This window comes from Alosa pseudoharengus, unplaced genomic scaffold (genome assembly GCF_046254945.1).
Source record: "Alosa pseudoharengus isolate Yale_2024_CS ecotype anadromous, Long Island Sound unplaced genomic scaffold, YU_APseudo_1.1 YU_APseudo_1.1_scf_6, whole genome shotgun sequence".
Taxonomy (NCBI): Eukaryota; Metazoa; Chordata; class Actinopteri; order Clupeiformes; family Clupeidae; genus Alosa; species Alosa pseudoharengus.
Window position 1 is genome coordinate 17151810 of NW_027468848.1, and position 22089 is coordinate 17173898.

The window sequence follows — 22089 nt, forward strand, 5'->3', positions numbered from 1 at the left end:
ACACTGCTTTTCTAACTCTTTCATTACACCGCTGAAACCTGCCTGATCTGGGCAGCCCATGGTTTTCCATGTGTCTGCTGCACATGTGTCCTCCATTCTCCACTCATGTCAGCACACACGGCCTCCAGCCCCCGGCAGCTCTCCCACATAGCAATAACAGGTGGTGAGAAAGGCATCTCAGAATTATTTCTGCTTTCATAACCTTTACAGACTGTCACATAGCGTACAAGTCCATCCACTGTGTCCACAGTTCTAAATTGCCCATGTTCATAAAAAAAAAAAAACTAGTAATCTAAAGCAGATATAGTCAGAGCATACTATTATTTTTTGTTCCAGAATTACTGATACAGTTTACATTATTTGACCTAAACAATTACATACCTTTCCCTAAACAATTATAGGTACAAACTTCAGACTTGTACAATATCAAACATTTAAAACACATGTTTGACACACAGCCTTGTCCTCTGGTCGCAGACACAAGCCACCAAATATTCAGGCTATGCACTAAGTGCAGTGTTCAGTGATGAGATGAGATCAGTTAAAAACATGCTAACGTGAAAGAACACATTGTCACATTCCAATTTTACGGGTAATGTAAATTTCTAGACAAGTCTAGACAAGACAACAAATGACATTCAGTTACACAAAAAGGTTGTAATTAGTCTTCTGAAACAAAATGCTTCTAGGCGTGGGCAAGATCTCGTGATACAAGTATCCTTCAGTGTGAATCACCTCCCACTTGTGAGTTTCTGAGGGTCGAACTTCAGAGCTAGGAATTGAGAGGTCTTTGAGGAGTTTTTCTCACTCCAGTTTCCAGAGAGCTGCATGAATCATAGAAGAGAATAAGGAAACAAAGGAACACATGGGGAATACATGAATGCATTTGGTGGAGATAGTGAGGTTTCTAGATTACCTATATTATTGTAACTATTTATTGTGAGGGTTGGGTTTAGGGCCTGGTTTAGGGTAAAGCAGTGGAAGACATTTTGAACTGGGTTTAGAGTACTCTGGTTTAGGGTAATATGCTTGGGTTTAGGGCTGGGGTAAAAATAAATAAAGGTAAGAGATCTGGGGTTTGAGTAAGGTTCAGGAATGGGACTGGGTAAGCAGGTTGTAACTGGGCCAAAAGGTTTCCAACTGGGGTTCGGGTAAAAGTTTTTCCACAGAAGGTTTCTGAAGTGGATTTAGGTTACAGTAAGAGGATAAGATACAGAAGGTTAGGGTCAGGGTATTGTGGTGAATATGATGAATATTTTAGAAGACCTACGATGTAGTGGGGCATGACTAATCTTTGTGGGAGAGACGCTTCCCATTCCAAATGGATTCCCAGATCCTGTGACTTACAGTCTGAGGGGCCAGCCGAGGAAACTGTACAGAGCCGCACTGTCCGTTTGGGTCTGTGTGTGTGTGTGTGTGTGTGTGTGTGTGTGTGTTTATGTATACATGTGTGCGTGGGGATGGTGGGGGAGAGGGTGTTTATTCAGAGGCTTTCCCTGGCAGGGTAAACAGGTACCCCTCTAATTTTGTCTCTGGTGCATGTGCTCATGTGCTGGACTATGGTTTAACATGCAACAGTAGGGCTCATTCTTTCCGACGTCCTCACGTGCTTGCATTAAAGCTGTGTTGAGTGTCAACAATAGCTGACATACTGTACATCTGTAAATCTCCAGATTTTCCATTCTTTGATCACACCTTAGTTTAGGACCTCGGCAACAATGACCTGTCATGGTCTGAGTTTTCAAATGTGTCAAAGGTTCACACAAAGGGAAAGACAAATGAATCATGAGTCATAGTGCACGCACATCGCTGACCATATTGCCTCTAGATATTTGGCTGAGGTTAAAGTTGGGGGTTAGAAGGCAGAAGTTAATCACTTCTCCACAGACTCTCTTTGTTTTTATAACCATCAGTTGATATGGACAATAACTGACTGATAAACAGTGTAGATTGAGTCAAACAGAAAAAACCCAAGTGGGACACTGAACCCACCGACCCAGTTTCCTGCCAGACAACCTAACTCAAGCTGATCTGTGCACTTTAATCTGTGTGAACGCTCTGTAATGGGGAGATTGTGTGAGTTCTATTAATCCGCTCCTGGCTGACATTCCTTGCACATTCCCACTTTTGTTCTAGCTGTTTCCCATGAGAAAGTCCACAACTTTGAAGAGCGTGTGTGGAGACGATGGGGAGTCTCCATGAAGCTGCAGGAACGATGGCGGAGGAGCTGAATCTGATATTGTTTGGAAGAACAGTCGTGGCTCTGTACTGGTGGTCAAGACGTGCAAGGACACAGATCAGGAGACTCACACGCACACACAAGCGTGCACACACACAGGCATGCACACACACACACACACACAAACACGCACACACACACACACAAACACACACACACACACACACACACAGTATATACACACTCACGGGCGTGAAGGCATGGATACACAGACTAGAAGTACTTACATAAGTACACACACAAGAGCACATGTACTGTACATGTAGGAGAAAACAAACAGGGAAAAAAAAACATTTGCGTACGCACACACACACACAGACACACACAGGCGTGCACACATACACACACAGTCACACACACACACAGAGGAAGTGGATCTGTATCTATGTGGGACAAACATTGTGATATATCTATTCCATTTGATATATGAATAGTAGTTACAATGTAAGTTGGAATAAAGAACTTAAACTATAACAACGACGTAGACATAAAACCTAGCCAGGGAGAAGTAATAATGGCCCATCTGTTGACCATATGGCCTTTTCTTTGAATGGTTGGACTGTAACACAGTATTACACATGTAAAACGTCTATTTTGGGCATTTGAAATCCCTCCAAATGAAATCTGCCTAAGCAAAGCCTTTTTTCTACACTGCAAGACCTTACCAAGGCATTCCACAATGGTCAGCCTTGGTTCCCAAAGAAACCAGAGCTGTTTCTGCCAGAATGTTCTTCCATTCCATCTCCTAGCTCTAGCCACGGACTAAAACTCCAAAGCTGAGATGGTTGCTGTGGTTTCTAGATGGTCATTACAGCTGGAGGTGAGCAGTTCTGTCTCAGTGAGTGGTGCAGTGAGTCATAGAACATCTTAAAGAGAGAGTAGTGTTGAGTTTGAGAGTTTTACCCACTGCTCATTACTGTACAGAGCATAATGCCAGTACATACACTTTATAGAAAAGTGCCCTTAAAGGTGCAGTCAGTGATATTTTCAAGCTCAACAATTTTGTCACATTTGGCAATAATCTCCTCACGACCTGCTTGCTGCCCATTCTGTGAGTACACTGTAAAAAAACCTGGCTCTGTAGGCAGCCCAGGCTCCAAAAACTGGAAACAAATAAAGTGGGGGCAGCCTGTCCCCCAAACAAAAACGAACAAACAAAAAGTTTCTCTAGGAATACTGAAGGTTCAGCTACCTAGCTAAAATAACCTATTGTCAAGTTTCCATGCACTTCTCCTTTTGTGTACATTTTTGAACATGCAGGGCACTATGATGGACCTTCATGGATCCTGCATGTTGAAAAATTATAACAAAGGGCTACCAGGTACGTTGAAAAATTAACAAGGCTTTAACATTACATTATGTTTAGATTGAATGCACTGAATGTACTGAATGCATCCTTGATGGTCTGCTGAGACAAGAGGTCACACATGCACCTTCAAACACCTCGAGTCATGTCACCAGTGCAGGAATGTTTTATTTATTTACCATGTTCCCCAAGGCGAGGGTACTGAGATTTACTGCACCTGTGTCACACTGACAACGTGATCATCATGTGACTCCCTGTACAAGACAAGCAGCACACGCATCGCTACTGTGCTCAGCTTTTTCCACCTTCACTAAGGTCATAAGCCTCAACAATTGGAAAACTCAGCGAGGCCATTGCTCCATGAAGTGGTTATTTTAGTAACCTCATGGAAACAGATAAAGATGGCTGAATGCAAATTAAAATCCAATGGCAAAATAAGCAAGGTTCTAAGATGAACCACTCAAATACAGGATTTGATAGTGGGTATCTATATTTTTATGTTATAAAGACATTGTCAAGACGTTGTCTTGTCATATGTGTCACCACAGGGGAAGTGCAATTGAATGCCGTTGCTATGTGTAATGACAATAAAGGAATTCTATTCTATTCTATTCTATATGTTTTTGTAATAATGTTACATAAATAGTTGTTTAATTGTTGTTTAAAGACATTTTTAGAGGGGTGAAAAACTTCAATGATATTTGTGATCCTCACACACAATGATATTTTTCAAGTATATGTCTATATTTGAGCATTGTTTACAGGCTGGCCAACTTAGGAACACGAGCATAATGTACCAAGATCTCTTGACCATGAACAAGCCATCCATCCAAGAGACAAGGCACATGGCACTTCTGGAACAATCTGCGCTCAAAAAAAAATTCATTAGCATCTGTGTGTGTGTGTGTGTGTGTATGTGTGTGTGTGTGGGAGGATCAAGAGTTTCTTTCAACAGTTTGTGGTACTAATTCTATAAATATATGGTTCTCTCATCAGCCTGATTAAAAGGATCAATGTGACATTTATACCAATGGACAGCATCAAATCATGTTGTCAGTCAGACAGTCATTAAAATGCTCCTGAAGCAATTATGCGCCTGTGTCGCTTTGGGTGCCTGGAAGAGTGCCTTATAAATGCAATGGCCCAATCCCAAATTGAACCCATAAGGTCTAAGGACTAAAGACTCACAGACTTAATTGATCTTAGTGCTAAGTGAGTGTGTGAGGCCACATGGGCTCAGACAAGGTATAAATGGGATTGGGACAGCACTTCATGAGATCACAAGTTACCTTGGTGACGTTTACAGTTTTTCTCAGTTGCTAAAACACTAAAAACCCATTGGCTGAAGAAAGTTCTCAGTTGCTTGAATTCATTAAGCTAATTGTTCAGACTGTTGTCAATACCTTAAACCATTTCACATGGTAAAACACAATTTGCAGATCTCACTTACAATCTTTACAACACATTCTCATTCTCAAAACACATTCTGCACTCTAATGCACATGCACCCATACTGATAAACACATTTGGCAAAAATGAAATAGAAATAGACATACACATGTCATTGATTAAACACACAACCACTCAAAATTGATTTCACTTGTTTCAAATGATGTGACAAAACCATGTGAGGACGAAGAAGAGTGCATATGCGAGGTGGGGGACGAGGAGGAAGGGGAGGATGGCAAGAAAGAGGATTTTTATTGGACACTGTACAGCACATTGTAGGCTGTATACTGTACAATACTGTAAACAAATCGTATGGCCTTGAACATTGTGCTTTCCATTTCCAGTACTGACTGCTCAATAGATTTTCACTGGTTGCAAGTTCATATAAACAAAGAATAAGAATCAAAGGACACGTTTGTGAGATGCAGGGTACTGTAAAAATAGGGGTACAAGGAGGAGGAAGAACAGAAAAATGCAAAGAGCAAAGCAAAGTAGTAATTTCTACTTGATGTTTTTGTTCATCAAAAGACAATGATGGAAAAATATGAAAAAAAAAATTTGAGATTAAAAATTTACTTCTCCCTGAGAACATTGTATGTTTTGAACTATTTGTTTTCTATTTTCTGGTGTATTGTTTACTGACTGCTTGATAGTGTATATCATTTTTGATCAATTTGTTTATGATTTGAGAGCAGTGTTTGATTTTGAGCACAAGTAAAACTGTTTTGAAGCGAAAGTTTCATTTTGAGCACATAAATCTGTTTTGAGGCCAAAGTTTGATTTTGCAAGAGGAGTCAGAGGTTTTGTAACTAGTGCTTGAAGCTGAGGTTTTGTGTTTAATGTTTTAAGAAAACGGAGCAAGGTTTCAGAAATTGTGTTTTAGCAATTGAGAAAAACTGTAATAACAAAGATGTTGCTGACACGTTCCGTGGTCATGCGTCGTGCTGTTGTTTACCTTTGTAATTTCCATATTTCCCTATGGTCTCCGCGGTAAACGTCACAGCGCTTTGAACTGTGAGTAATTCCCTTTGGTGACGTCTGCACTGATGCAGACTCACAGAAAGGGCTCAGTAAGTGTGTATACTCAAACCCCTTACGCCCTTTGAAATGTGACATTGCAACAGCCCTAAGCCCTTATAAATTTTGCGAGAATGCGTAGCAAAGTCTGTGAGTTTGTGAGTCCGGACATTAGGATTGGTCCAGCGTGTTGTTGTTGTGTTGATGGGCTGGTTAATTAAGTAATTAAGTGCACCTAACATAGTGAAAGTATGGGGCTGTCATTTCTTTACCATTAGGCACTTCTTTCTTGCAGGCACATATTTTGATTGTCTCTGTATTGATCTTTGCTCTCTCTCTCCTCTTGAATCTCTATCTATCTATCTCTCTTTCTCTTTTATTTGTCTCCTTCATTAGCCTGTCTCACATACTGACACCCTCATTGCATCCACACACGCATGTCGCCACTTATTCCCCCCTTAGACATTTGGTTTGAAACGTAAACCTACATGTAAAGTTGTCTGCGGCCCTCTTTATGTTGTGGTCTAGGAACGACAACCTATTGATAGACTGGAAGAGTGTTTGTCTCAGTCCAAGCCACAGTTTATATAGGCTACAGAGACAGGCCTGTGTATAAACACCAGAGCTTTTCTAAACACGTAAGTGTCTGAACAGCTGGAGGACTGAAAAGCAACTGCTTGAATCTCACAAAAAAGTGTTATAGAACTGTGGACTGCATCTTTAATGTGCCTTTCTTGCTCTGTCGGGGTTTATGATATCATATCCAATGGCCACATCCCATGAAATACATTCATTATACTTATAAACTTTAAACTTATTTATATGCTGTTGGCTACACATATGCATTTTATATGATTGTGTGAGAACACAAGCCTTCTGTTTCAGGCAGTCAGTTGGCCCTAAGCTTTTGGAATGAGTCCTGAACAGGTGTTCTCAACAGTGATGGCATGCATAAACTACATTAAACCTTGTGAGCCAAGGAAACATTTTTACTTCATTTCATGGAAGTAGAAGTCGTGTGACGTGTAGTGTAGTGAATGTCAAAGCAAATGCAAAAGCATGCACATTTGTAACCCTATCCTGGACAGAACATGTCCATTATGAAATGCAAAAGTCTCCTCTTTTGTTGAATTGAGATCACATGAGCTAGCATAAGACTTGTTGCTGGGATTTTATATGAATGTCTGACAATCCTGGTATGCGCAACATTTGCCAGGCTGGCAAACTAAAGTAGGTTATTGAATGTTGTGAGTTATATTGGCGTTTTTCTTTTTCTGGTGTTTGGCTTGTTGGTTTGTCATTGAGTTTCCACTAGGATTTCCACTTAGAATGTTTCATGTAATGATGAATGATTCTCTGCAGTTCCTTTCAGTCAGAGTTTTTTTTCTCCTTTTCTCCCACACATTACAGTCTCAAGCATGCCCACACTCAACATTTAACTATGTGGCACACATACCTTAGCTGCAATATCTAGTTCTTAGTCACCGGAAATCAGTGGCTGTTGTGGCATGCTCTGCTTGGAAGATAGGCTACAATTCATCATTCAAATCAGAGGGCTCGAGCTCTCACTTTCACTCATAGCCTTCCATTTGCTTCTCTGCTGTCTCTATTGTCTTAGTTTGTCTGTAGTACATTGTTGTGTACTGACTCGATTCCTGTTAACTGCATTCATTCTCCTTGGTAACTGCTGTTTCTCTGTAAGCATTTTGTCTTTCCCATCTATCACTGGTCATTCCGGTCCGTCCTGATTGGTCCATCCAGATTTGAATACAAGAGTACTGGCCAACAGCTACAAGTTAACCAGCACATCAGTTTCATAGATCTTGAAACCAGGTAACTTGAACAACCAGATTGATGTAATGAAATCTATCAATGACTAAGAGGATATCCTAGCACTGAAATCTGTGTAGCCCTCATATGTTATCAGTACTTAATTAGATATGATTTGCCAATGTACAAAAATTCTTCTGTGCTATATCAACCCTACACTGAACCACAAAAGGTGAACCAAAGAAATCACAGACACAACCTTTTCCAACTCCTCCACTTCCTTTCCTACTATAGAGCACTGTACATCAAAACTACAACTTCTTTCCCAATGGCCTCACCCTCATACATATCTGACCAGAATAATATAATGTTCCATATACTCAGTGTTTCCCATACAATGACTAATTTGTGGCGACCCACATATCAACATTGACCACCACACAATGATTTTCTATGTTGTACTATTAAAATCGGATGAAATCCTTTCATTGTATAGCTATGTGCAACTTTGCAGTCTCTCCTTGTCTCTCTGTCTCTCATCGAACCTTCATGCGTGTTTAAAGAAAAAATGTTTGCCATCATAACCATGCTACACAGAGCACAGATTTGTTCAAAACTGTTGCATTTAAGCTAACTCTGCAGCCCCCCCCCCCCCCCATTACCTACCACCACCAATAGAATTAAATTCTGTGGGAAACACTGATATACTGTACACCTGTTCCACTTGTGCCCTATGTCATATACTGTACTCTTGTTTGCACTACCACACTGTAGCCCATAAGTACAGTGTGTGTATCTTACACAGCATGCATTTTAATTGTATATTATAAGTATATTGTGCCCTATGTTGTATTGTATATTGCAAATGCTGTATTAGAGACATCAACAGCCAAAGCCAAATTCCTTGCATCAATAAAACACTTCCCTGTTTCTGTAGAGTCCATTATCAGTGATGCCTCTAGCTGACCTTGACATTGCAGCCTTAAAACTAGAAGTTTCTGTTTTGCCCAGTCTCCCAGCATGTGTGCTCGAGTGGATCTGCGGCCAAATAGCCAATGTTGAAACAAAGACAATTATAAGGGCTGCAATGTGCAGGGCTGAAAACAGCTGTTGATCAGTGCTCAAGTTGCCTTCCAAAAAGGCTGAGCCCAATTAAACAGGGAGCCTTTCAAAAAGAAAAGTGCATTTTGCATGGGATAATATGCTTGGTCATATAACTTACAATAACCAGTTCCAATAGCCTGGAAGCCAGCTGAACTTAGGCAGAATTGAGTATGACATCAGGCTGCAGTTCCAACTTAAGGAGCCAAATCAATCTCAGTGGGGTATATGTGGATACTGAAGCGGCAGACCTTTTGCAAAATTGCACATTCTTTTTATGGAGGACATCCAGCTTACCCAAACCGGTGTTCACACTTCATTTGGTCTCAGGGCTATAAACAGTTTCTAGTTGTTTGGCAACTTACAAATGTTACTGTGACTTCTTGTCCAGCAGGGTTATGAGAGAAATAAACCTAGTACAGGTGCAGTTTAGCTTGATTACATTACAGAAGAACCAGCTTTCAGGAACTTGAAGACAGACTATCTGGGCTATAGACAACAGGACACGAGAGACAAAGTACAAGAAATGAGTTTATTTTTTAAATTATGTACATTATATACACAAATACATAACATTTCAACAATACAAGACAACAATTGACACTTCTCAAAAAGACTGACCTATCAGACACTTCATTCTCTTTCTTCAAAATACTGAGCTCCACTGCCTGTGACTGAACACTCCTTAAGCAAAGAATGAATGTGTGCCTGCATAAAGGCTGTGCATCAAGTTCATAAATTAACCTGACTTCAGTGCATTTGTTTTTTTTAAATATAAATAAACACTTACAAAAATAATGACCATTCTAGTATGACCTTTTGGTACACAAAGACGTGTAAATTCTGATCAGAGGTTGAGCGGTCAAGTATGAAAAATGATGCCAATCACCAGTCCACCCCTCAGGGCAAAACCGTGCACATTTGCACAAGAGATGAGTGGTGTGGTGAGTCTCTCCCAGATCCCAAGCCCTTCCCTCAAACTGTCAGGCCCAATGCTCAGTCCTCTGTGAGGCCAACAAAGTGCTCTGGGTGTAGCAGCAGTACCAGTTAAGACGACCAGGTGAAGTGCCTTCATTTCACATGTGGAATCTGCCACGCAAAAGCAAAAGAAACTTTATAGATTTCTGTTTAGAACACTTCCACTTCTCAAAATGCATGCATGACACCTGATGCTGCCAGGGTGTCCTACAAGAAAGCCAGGCTGATCAATTACACCCCATTTAAAAAAAAACAGACCAATAAAGCCCTTAAAGGGTTAATAACGTTTGACTATGTACAGAGCATACTGCAGGAAATGTGATCTGGGGTGGGGCACAGAGTAGGCGGGTACCTTTTGCTTGGCTTCACCTCCCAGCCATCGCGACATTTCACAAAGGTCAGATGCTTTCCTGGTGTGATGTCATTCTCAGAAGAGTCTTGGAGACAGAACGTGTATCTGATAGAAGAGACACACAAGATTAGTCTCCAAATGAATGTACAGAGAATATGATTATTAGATCAATCAAACAGCCTTAGGGTCATCAGTTTAATCACCCACAAAGACAAATGAACAGTTGAATATTTCCCGTTTTAATTCATTCATTCATTGTATAGCATTATACACTTACTTTTTCTGAGTCTCTCCATGTTTCACACGAATCCGGCGAACTTGTAGCACCTGATTGGACGACTGACTAGACCAGGACCAGAAGTTTTTCCATAAGGATGAGAGAGATTCTGCAGGGTCTTGCCAGCTTAGCTGGATCTTCAGAAGCTCACCAATTTCTTCCTCAACAAACACCAAGAATGTGTTGGTGAAGTTCAGGCCCACTTTGTCTGGTCTGGGTGGATTAAAGACAAATCAGTCTCTTCAATAAATTACCCAATGAATAAAAGGTGACATTTTCAAGTTGTATGAATTTCTAGTAATCCAAAGTAACTTCCTAGCCTGCCACTTACAAGTTGACAAAGAGGTCTGAAGTATCGTTGTGCTCCCCTAAGAGCTTGATTTTGAAGGTAGGGTCAGCATCATCAGAGTGCTTTCTGTTGAATACATGCATCTTCATCTGGTAGTGGTAACCTTTGGGAGATTACAGGAAAATGTAAGTAAACTAACACTGAAACACAATGTCATACACCCACACGGTTTGTGTCAATTGAGAATAATGTGTTTATCATCATGCAGAGGACAAAATACCTCCAAAGGGTGTGTCGGCACGGGTCTTCAGATACATCTTACTGTTCCTCCTCTTGCGCATTGTCTTGGCGTTGTAACCCATGTTATTGCATCGATTCTTGCGGCAGCTCAAGCAGATGCCCTTCTTGAAGCGGTCCGGGTCAGTGCACTGGTACGCATAATTGACATGCTCCTTGTTCATCAGAGAATCCACAAACAGGTGCACTGCTCTTTCGTGCTCACACTTCAGCACATCCAGAAAACCTACCAGGAAGAGAGAGATGGAGAAACACACATCACAATCCATAACCCAACATACCAGGCACTTACCCAACACCAAAATGTACTCCTACATTTTAATCTAGCTGTACTTTGACAAAAGATGTCCATCTTAATGGAGCAGTCCTCATGATGGGTGTAGAGCCATATATCAGTACAGAGGGGTTTACATGCTGAACTTGGCTAAAAATGGCAACATATTTGATTGATTCTAGTTGGATAATTGATTCTGGAGCTGGATTAAAGATTGTTTGAAAGTGAACTCTTATGCTTACCACCACCAGCATATGCCACCACATCACCCAATGCGCATCCTGGTTGGACGTCTCCCCCATTTGGATAGATGTCGATGTCTCCTATTGGCTGCTGGATGCCAATGCTGACACCCAGGGCTTCTCGTGTGTACGTGTGCAGGACGTCAACAAAGTCAGCGTCATCGGGAGAAAGGCGCCGATGCGACTCTGCTCCTTCAAACATGGGTCCTGCTGGGTCTAAGCCTGAAAAGATGCACAGAAAGGGGTTCACACACACACAGTCCAATTTGACGACGTAAATTCACAATGCTCACACAGAAATGCCATACACTGACCATCATATTTGGACACTTCATAAATAGACAGAGCTCGTACCTGTTATCCTTCCAACTGTGCCCTTCACAAAAGTGCCTGCATAGCCTGCAACATGTGCCCCAAGGCTATAACCGATCAGGTGAACATTCTGCAATGGCATAAATGCCTCCTCCTGTAAGGGACAGAAAACATAATTAATAACAATGATTGTGTACACACACACCCCCTTACCCAAGACCACTAACAGAGAACATACAGTTGCTCACACACCCACCTGGAGCCAGTTAAGCAGGTCTGCGATGCTTAGTCCCACTCGTCGCGTGTGATTGACAGCGTCAGGGTAGAGCTGATGGGCGAGGTTCAACCATTCCACGACGAACACGTTGGCTTCTGGCTCTCGCTGCTGCACAGCTGCCACCAGGTTGTGCATCCAGCTCTCGAATATTCCACTCATCTACAGGTGAGAGGCCAGTGTCACACTTCACATTCAATACTTATCAGGCCATCAAAAAGTGTTAAGTCAGTGACGGTACACACCCCTTACATTCACATACACCCACTTACCGTCCAGCCATGTATGATAAAGATGGTCTTGGCTGTGGTGTTGAACCCACACTCCTTTAGGCCTGCTCTCTTCATAGGGTCGAGGATACATCCCTCCTCGTCCAGATCTAATGACTTGCGGAAGTCATATTTGATTTGTTCATGGAGTGCATATGGATCCTTCAGTAGCTTCGCATCAAGGTCTGTTTGAAGAAGAATGGATAATGATGGGTCATTCGGTTCCTTCTCTACTTTAAACACGAGGGAGGGCAATCTTGTTTTACTTACGGTTAAAATATTAAAAGAGACACTGCCAAGACAAACTGGAAAGTTTTGAATTATATACCCTAGCATTTTTCAACTACTCGCGTGTGTGGCCGGAGCGGGTTTTTTTTCCCCTTTTTTAAAAAAAACACCAAGCTGGTGCTTTTAGGTTGGCGGTAGACGTGTGCCTACATGGCGCCTCACACTTGCGTTTCCATGTTTTACGTAGTCTACAAGATTCACTTAAGAACTGAAGCCGATATCATTTGCGACCGGTTTGCGAGCTGGCATATATGTTTAAAGATTACAATCAAACAAGAGCAATTTACTTCCATAAGGTAATTGGTGAACTAAAACACAGGGGGTTTCCATTCAGCCTTTTTCAGAGGAACATACGGAATTAGTAAACCTAAGCTGTTCATGCAGACATTTTGGCTTTCAAGATCTATTCAGACTTTCACAGCAATGGCAAATATAACCCACTTCAACAAGTAGACTACAACGGAAAGCAATTTATAGAAAATAATAATAAAAAAGACAGTTTTAGCAGGCTAACCTTTCAATGGACTAAATTAACATTGCTAAAAGGAAAATTATTACACCCCATTTGTAGTCAGCAAAAAGTACCACCATAGATTGCATTACCTTCTAGAAGTTCATTCTCTTCAAGTCCAGACGAATGGGCGAATGCCACACAATAAATAAAAAAACTTAGTAAAATAATAGTACTTTTCATTCTTTGCTACGCGCCAAAATTGTTGTGAGGGGATGGGTTGGACCTATATTTTTATATAGAAATGAACGCGGAGGCAGAGCAAATATCTTGTTACACCGGCGAGCAGGGCTAGGAAAGTTTTTAAACGTGAATCAGGTTGCCCATTAGTTTTAAATAGTTCCAGAGACCCTACATCTGTCAGCTGATCATCGGCCCATCTGTTTCCTCTCCTAATTGGTCAAGCCCCTGTGTTTACGCTGAAAGGCGTGGCAAGTGAACGTTGAATGAATTGTAGTATTTTCTCACGTTGCGTCACTAAGTCTTCATGCACTTCCAATAGAAAACAAACAATGCAGCGCATGGTGGGTGCCGTGTAGGGGAGTACTCTGACGCGAGAAGAATATTAACATCACCCCGAACGCCAGCTTGTCAACACTTCGACCACATGCACGTTCTGTGCTATGTTACCTTAAATAAGTACACAATAAACAGGTTTCTTGTTCCAGACATCTGTTCATGGCAACAGGTGCAAAACACTGGCCACACTGGCCCTCCGATGTAAAAAAGAAAAGAAAAAAAAACCATTGGCAAGCAAGTCCATCAGGTCACCAGAAGGCATAAGGAAATCTGGTCATGTGTTCCACTTATGCAGTTCCTGTAGAAGCACATTCCTCATTTATTTTAAGAGTCCCAGTTTTATTACAACCACACGGCTCTTTTTGTTAAGAACAACTACGAAATAAAGAGTAGAGACAAAGAATTGTGTTTTAACGACTAACAGTTGATCTACTTTAAAATGTTAAGAATAACCTGAATTATAATCAGCATTCCAGAAATTCCAACAAAATGTGTGATCACACTAAAGCCTTGCAGCCTGGTCTGTGAAATGCCTTAGCATTCTTATATTCCCAGGCTAGAAGTGGGTCAGTCTGCGCTATTGTGAGTGTATGTGTGCGCGCAAGCGCACAGTTTTCTGTATGTCGGTAGGAGTAATTTAGGATGCTGCTCTTCTAACATGCAAATGAATTCAGACTGTGACCTCACCCTCACACTCAGAGGTGAATACTTGGTTTGCTAGATTATGTCCGGATGAATGGGGTGAGCAGGTTATACCTGTAGTCCACAGCCAGTGGCAAAGTCAGGTAGCTGGGCCACACCTTGCACAGTAGCTTATCAGTGCTGATGCAGCAGCCTCAGTGAGAAAGTACTTGAGCCTATTTTTAAGAGTCTAGATGTATTTGTGAGCTCACAGACAGCATAGCTAGGATATGTCCGTGGCATGGTTTGTCACCATGTTAGAGAGCGCGCGCTTTTGACTGTTATGAGAGAACATAAACTGAACCTGTTTTGCTAGAAAGAGCAAATATTGTGAGTGCCTCTTAATGTTGTAAGCTGGCAGTTATAACAGCATGTGCTCACTGGCAGTGGTCAACGTTTCTGTGTAGAGACAAGGTGAGAGAGTTCACTGTCCAGCAGTGCCCTGTGCCTCGGCTGTCGGCCAGCTCCTGGACTGGTGAGAACATGAGCACACAAGTACATGCGCAGATAAAGTATCTGTAGCTCAGCCGATGAGCAAACACACATCCCTCAACCCGTTACACTTATCTTATCAGCTTTGTCTATATTGGCAGATGGTTTCTCACCAATGTGGATATGCAGTTTCCTGTCATAAATTGGGTGTGTTATTTCCAGCCTAACTACCAGCATTGAAATGGAATATAATGCAGAAATCAATGGTAAACTCATGACTTGATGCATTTACAAACATTGACTAAATGCACTCTTAGACAAAAGAGCATGTGGCTACTGGTCTACTAGAGAGTGAGTGGGTGTGTCTATATTACACAAAGGGTGGGTGTGGTGTACATTCCTGGGGCGGCATTGCACTCTACTTAAAGATGCAGTCACAGCTCTCATCCACCCTTTTTGCCATAATGCAACAAAGTGCTCCTCACAGCCCTCTGGATGATCATTTTAGAAGAGCACTCAAAGAAGACAAACAACAGAAACAACTTGGTAAAGCATGTGTGTTATGTTGTAGTGCTCCATTGTCCAGCATCTGACACCACTGACATTCCTTTTCATATACTGTTCATATAAGAGTGCTCAAAATGACCGCAAACCCTTGTATCAAGTACAATCAATTGAGATCATTAAAGTGATGCCTTGTTAGACTTCACCATACCTGTATACACAATATCAGTTGAGGACCCTTCATTCAGACTATATTAACCAGACGCACTATCATAACACATGCATCAGTGGGTTGTATAACCAAGCAAAAGCATTTCATATTTTCTTGTGGTTTCATTCCTCAAACGCCGTGCCCTTTCAGTTCCAGGACTTATCCGGCTGAATGGGAGCTCAGGATTAGTGTGGTCCCAGGGCATGTGACTTGTGTGGATCAGTAGCCACCTTCAGATTCCTCCAGTCTTACTTTTAACAACTGTAACCCAGTACACGTCACTTATTTCCTGAAATAACTATAAACTATGAAAATATGAACAATGAAATAAATAATGCTTATATGAAGATTAAAAATCACCTGCAAGCTTTCCCATTCAGAATGACCAAACTGCCTTACAAACAGGGATGGGCAGTATGTCTAATACATGTATTTAAAATATGTATTTCAAATACAAAATACTATTTTGTAATTTGTATTTTATTGAGATGATGAAAATGCCTTCGTATTTTGTATCAAAATACTTCAGTGTTGTGTATTTTTTTATTTTCAAAATACTGTAAAATACTTTCTGTGAAACACTGTGATGACATCTATCTAACTATCTATACTGTAAAGCACGAAATCTCTGTCTCTGTCTGTTTGTGGCACCCTTGCATGGTCAAGCCCCTCTGCTCCAGTAGAGCGTTTATTTTCCTTTGCTGGAATGATTAACAGGCCCCATAGGCATCGTCTTAATGCAACACTGTTTGAGAAGTTAGTTGTGCTTAAAGGCATCAACTGAGGAGACACGACTAGCTAAGGTTACACACACTCTTTTGCTCACACAAGGACAGCACAAGGACTTGAGTTCACAAGTTTATATTGCAACACTTGAGTTTGCTATTTTGCTATGTTCTCTGACCTGTGAAATATTTCAGTGCTATGGTAACTAAAGATACCTCAAACAAGGACATTTCCAATTTTTCTGTACGAACATTTTGAGTGAATACATAGCCTACGTTCAATGTTGCAATATTATCAGAAGGCCCTATGTGCAATTTGCTTTTGAGCAGGATCCTACAAGAACATTTCAAAATGAATGGAAAGACACAGTGATGAGATTTTGCACTCAGCTGTAGCCTAGACCTGCTAGTGGTGAGTCTGTTATAGCCTATTTACTTGTATTGTAGCCTATGCAACTATTCTATTAAACACTGTGTGCTATAGTCTATTAAACACTATAGACTATGACCGCTATGTTCTTGCACTATTTTCCTCCATTATATTGTTTCAGTTATCCAAAAGGCTAGAAGGATGCTCTTTATTACATGGCAATTTTGGTAAAATAACTAATAAAAGTGAGGTGAGGTGCCCCCCCACCCGTTGTTCTCTGGCGCCGACCCTGGCAGAGGTTTATATTGGGATGTCTAACATGAGGGAGGAGGAAGGAGGAAGGAGTCTCTTGCTTTCAGATGTTTTTCCAGGTAGTGTACAAGTGAAGGGATAGATGTAAAAAGGCTTTTAGAAAGAAATATTTTGTAGTATTTTGAAAATACAAAAATACAGTATTTTATTTTGATACATTTTTTGGCTGCTGTATTTTGTAGCTTATTTTGATAAATTTTTAAGGTGGGTATTTGGTATTTTATTTGGAAATACATTTTGATGTATTTGTGCCCATCCCTGCTTACAAATAATATAATATAATAAGTCAAATAAATATAAACTGCTGAATATATTCAGCCTCTGTTCTGCACAATGCATTTAAAAGGTTCAAAAAATTTGGTCAATAACACTTCTCCAACGTCAGATTCCCAAGCATCACTTATTGTGTTTGTTTTGGGTATCTCGGAATAGGTATCATCATGGCATACTTCAGAAAACCATTGCCAGTCAAAGGTATTCATCACCGCAGATGCAAGTTATGCTACTACAGTGGGAAGAACACTTTCCAGGAGAGTGGGGCTTGACCTAATCTCTGAAGGACAGTAGCTCAGTGGTCCAGCGAGTCAACATTTCAAATAGTTTTGGGTGAAAACAACAGGGAAAGGACCATCCAAGCTGCTAACAGCATTAGGGTTAAAAGCCAAAGTTTGTCAATGGTCTATCAAGTCATCTATTAACATAGAAAGACACACAATGTTTTGTGGAAACACATGCTGTCCTCCACACAATGTCCAGACAATTATTTCCCAGCTGGACACCATCAGCTCTGTCAACTCTGATTATAAGTGCATGACTGTATACGCAGAGAGTGCTGGTGCTAGATTGGCCTATCAGCAGCCCTGGCTTGTTGTGGACTATGTTGTGGAGTGCGTGTGGCACATAGTGGTGCCAAAATGACTAAAATGACCCCAGTTGGTCATTTTACTAAATTGATGTGTTTAGTTCCCTAAATTTGACATGGTGGTATACGCTCATGCTGTGTGTGTGTCCACTGGTTCAAGAGAGATTCAAGAGTCAATGACGACAAATAGCATAGCAATCTGCAATGCGCGCTATGCAAAGTTACCAAACCATGTAGTGTGTGTGTGTGTGTGTGTGTGTGTGTGTGTGTGAGGACAGCGAAGAGGCAGTCATATAGGTTTAGTCAGAGTTTTTTTTCTTCCGGATTTTTTTTTTTTCTTCAGTAACTTTGTGTCAATGATTCCCAGGACACTGAAAGACTGGGGTGCACGGAACTTGGTGGGCAAAGAGGGTAGGGCTGACACAGAGGGTAGGGCGGACACCCCCGAAAAAAGGGTAGGATGAATACATTTTTCGAGATCAGTATAGGGGCTAGGAACTAGGAGGACCAAATGTTTTTGTATGTTGGTCTTAAGGGTCCATTTCAACCCATCCCATAACCACATATTTGATGTATAGTGCCACCTAGTTACAAATGAAAAAGCAAAAATTAGGTGTTGTAATCGCAGGTATCTCTGGCTGACATGGTCAAAACTGCACGAAATTTGAGGTGTAGGATCATTCTGACACCCTCCGAATGCATGCCGAGTTCCGTGGAATTCCGTTCATGGGGGGCCACACAATAAATTAAATTATGTGTACATTTAGTGACTTTACACCAACTGGCCTGTAGATGGTCAGACACAGTTTTCTGTGAATATCTCAAAAACTGTAGGGCCTAGGATGAGCAATTGTTTTTGTATGTTGGCCTCCAGGAGCCATGTCAACCCATTCCATATCCACTCATTTGATGTATAGCGCCACCTAGTTAAAAATGAAAAGGCAAAAACAAGGCATTGAAATCGCAGGTATCTTTGGCTGACAGGTTTAAAACTGCACAGAATCTGAAGAGGATCATTGTGACACCCTCTGAATGCATGCCAAGTTTTGTGGAATTCTGTTAATGGGGGACCATACAATAAAATAATATTATGTGTACATTTAGTGACTGTATAATACGCATGCACACACACTCATGAACACAAACAAACACACAAGATACATGCACACACATGCAGGCACACACTCACACACATAAACAGACATGCATACACACACACACACACACACACACACACACCCTCCATTACCCCCCCACACACACTCACAAGCGAACATACACACTCACACACACATGCAGGCAAGTAGACACACACACACACACAGACACCCCTTTACCCCCACACACTCACAAGCGAACATACACACACACACACACACACAAATACAGAAAACACATACACATGCAGGAAAGCAGACACATGCACATGTGTGTGTGTGTGTGTGTGCGTGTGTGTGTGTGATGTGTGTGTTTGTAAAAAGATTCAAGTTAGATAAGAAGGAAGTCAATATTGACATGACAACCAATGCCTATTTGTCAGAAATTCCACAGAAATGAATAAAAAGAAAAAAAAAACTTGTTTTTTAGAAACATACAACCCCATGTCCAAAAAAGTTGGGACACTTTGTAAAATGTAAATAAAAACAGAATGTAATCATCTGCAAATCATGGAAACCTATATTTAGTTGTAAAAAAAAACATAGACAACAAAAAAAATGTTGAAACTGACAAATGCTATTTTATGTATATGCAATCATTTTGATTTATTTTTTTTGCCAGCAACATGTTTCAGAAAAGTTGGGATGGGGCAACATAAGGCTGGGAAAGTTGTAAAATGCTAAAGAAAGCACAAGGAGGAACATTTCACAACTAATTAGGTTAACTGACACCATGATTGGCTGTAAAAAGAGCATCCCAGAGAATAAAGATGCACCTTGAATATTTCAGGACAACAATGCCAAACTGCATTCTGTAGATATTACAACAGCATGGCTCCATAGTAGAAATGTCCAGGTGCTAAAATGGCCTGTCTGCAGTGCAGTCTATACCTGTCACACTTGAACACACACCGGTCAGTGCCAGTCTCGCCACAGATCTTGGACTGTCTTTCTGACATATTCGCTTGGATGAAAGAACATCACCTTCAGCCAGGGATGGATTACTGCACGGGCCTACCTGGCCCAGGCCCAGGGGCCCAAGGGGTCAGGGGGCCCTGAAGCCCAAGCCTTTGCATGGAATCATTGCCTCAATATCAACAAATCAGGATGTAGGCTATGAATCTGATTGAATTTAGTATTGGCCATCACCAAAATGCACCAGAATACAGGAAATCACATCAAACAGATTAAAAAAAATCTGGGGGAGGACCCCCAAACCCCCCCTCCCACATAGGGGTGGGCGATATGGACAAAAAATAATATCGCGATATGGACAAAAAATAATATCTCGATATTTTTTGTGATTTTGACAATAACGATAATTAGTCGATATCCTTTAAAAAATAGTTTTTGTTAAAGTCTGAGTTACTTTACAGCTCATTATTTATGAATAGCATCATTACAACAATAACCAATAACCTAACCTGTGACTTTTTAACCAAATCAACCAATGCATTGTCACTGACACATTTCCAATTCTGCCCCCACGTGTGTGGCAATGACATGGTCTCAGCTAGGCCTACATTAGAGAAGATGAATAGGCCTATCATTTTCCCAAGAGAAAGTCTGAAGCTGAAGTTCCTTTCAAACCTTAGGATTCACTGTAAAACTAAGCAGACCAACAGAGTACATCTCAGTTATTTCCTTCTATGTTTTGTTTAAGAGCAATCATGTAGGCTAGCATTCCAAGTTACAGAATAGAAACGAATGCGTTAGCTTATGGCTAATGTATATGAGAAATCCCATAGAGATGCTAACGGTTAGCATAATCGGTAAGCGAACTTCAGTCAATTTACAAAAGAGTTACATGAGAATAGTTCTTTGTTTACAACTGACTCAAAGGCTAATGCTTTCTCTCCATATAATACCGTGTAGGAAAAAACGTGACTGTCTCATCAATGCTACAGAACAGAAGTAGCCTCATAAAATCCCAAGTAGGCTATTCTCGCTGCACAAAATAAACATTAGGCGTGCGTGGGACAACGTTTTAGGTTGTGACCCACTGTGATCACGTGACACTTGCTCTGCTGCAGCCAGGGGCTTCTCCCGCATACATCCTGGGAATGTATGAGTCTTCAATGCGTGATTTCGAGTGTTTTTACCCATAAGTAATTTAAATACTCGATAATGTCAATTTGCACATCGTTAAAACAACAATCACGATATTATCGCAGACGATATATATCGTCCACCCCTACTCCCACATATACAACAATTAGTGGGGGCCCCTTAATACATCTGGGCCCAGGGGCCCGAAAGTTCATTATCCGCCCATGCCTTCAGCTAAACGTCTCTAAGACTGAACTACTGGTCTTCCCAGCCAAACAAACCATATATCACAACTGACACCCTCTCTCTTGCACCTACCAAGGTGGCAAGAATCTTAGGTGTCATGATTGATGACCAGCTCACCTTCTCTGACTAGACTGCCTCTGTCATGCCACTTTGCACTATTCAATATAAGGACAATCAGACCGTACCTAACCCAACACGCCACTCAGCTCCTAGTATAGACCATGGTCTCTCACGCCTTGACTACTACAACGCCCTCCTCACAGGCCATCCAGCTTGTGTGGTAAAACTGTTACAGATGGTCCAGAACACTGCGGCCAATCTGGTCTTCTATCAACCAAAAAGGGCACGTGTTACCCCGTTACACCCGCTGTTCATTGAACTCTCACTGGCTTCCTTCAAGCCAGATATTCAAGTCACTAATGCTTGCATACAAAGTGATTGCTAGGTCTGCACACACTTACTTAAGTGCTCTCATAAAGGCTTATGTTACTCCTTGGCCGCTGCGCTCCTCCTCTCGCACACCCACGTCCCCCACACCTATGGCAATCCAGACTTTTTTCAGCTGTAGCCCCTCAATGGTGAAATGATCTGCCAAGTCCCACCAGAGCAGGGGACATCTCTCTTTGTTTTCAAAAAGCTCTTGAAGACACTACTCTTCCAAGAACACCTCCTCTCCTAAGGCTTCTGACAACCTCACACACCTGATATGCACTTACCATCAAAGATCTTAGAGTGTAGCGCATAGCACTCTAGAATCTTTGCTTACCATGCTCTTC

General features: G+C 41.3%; 1 protein-coding gene across 1 annotated transcript; it reads right to left on the reverse strand.

Moving 5' to 3' along the window:
* Positions 1 to 9400: 9400 nt before the first annotated feature.
* On the reverse strand, positions 9401 to 13589 carry lipg (lipase, endothelial). The gene is made up of 10 exons (XM_076270010.1): positions 13338 to 13589; positions 12450 to 12631; positions 12160 to 12339; positions 11946 to 12057; positions 11592 to 11813; positions 11059 to 11301; positions 10821 to 10941; positions 10490 to 10702; positions 10213 to 10317; positions 9401 to 9971 (listed from the first exon to the last, which is right to left on the reverse strand). The coding sequence occupies exons 1-10, from the start codon at positions 13426 to 13428 to the stop codon at positions 9959 to 9961; spliced, it is 1482 nt and encodes a 493-aa protein (XP_076126125.1). The 5' UTR covers positions 13429 to 13589; the 3' UTR covers positions 9401 to 9958.
* Positions 13590 to 22089: the final 8500 nt, after the last annotated feature.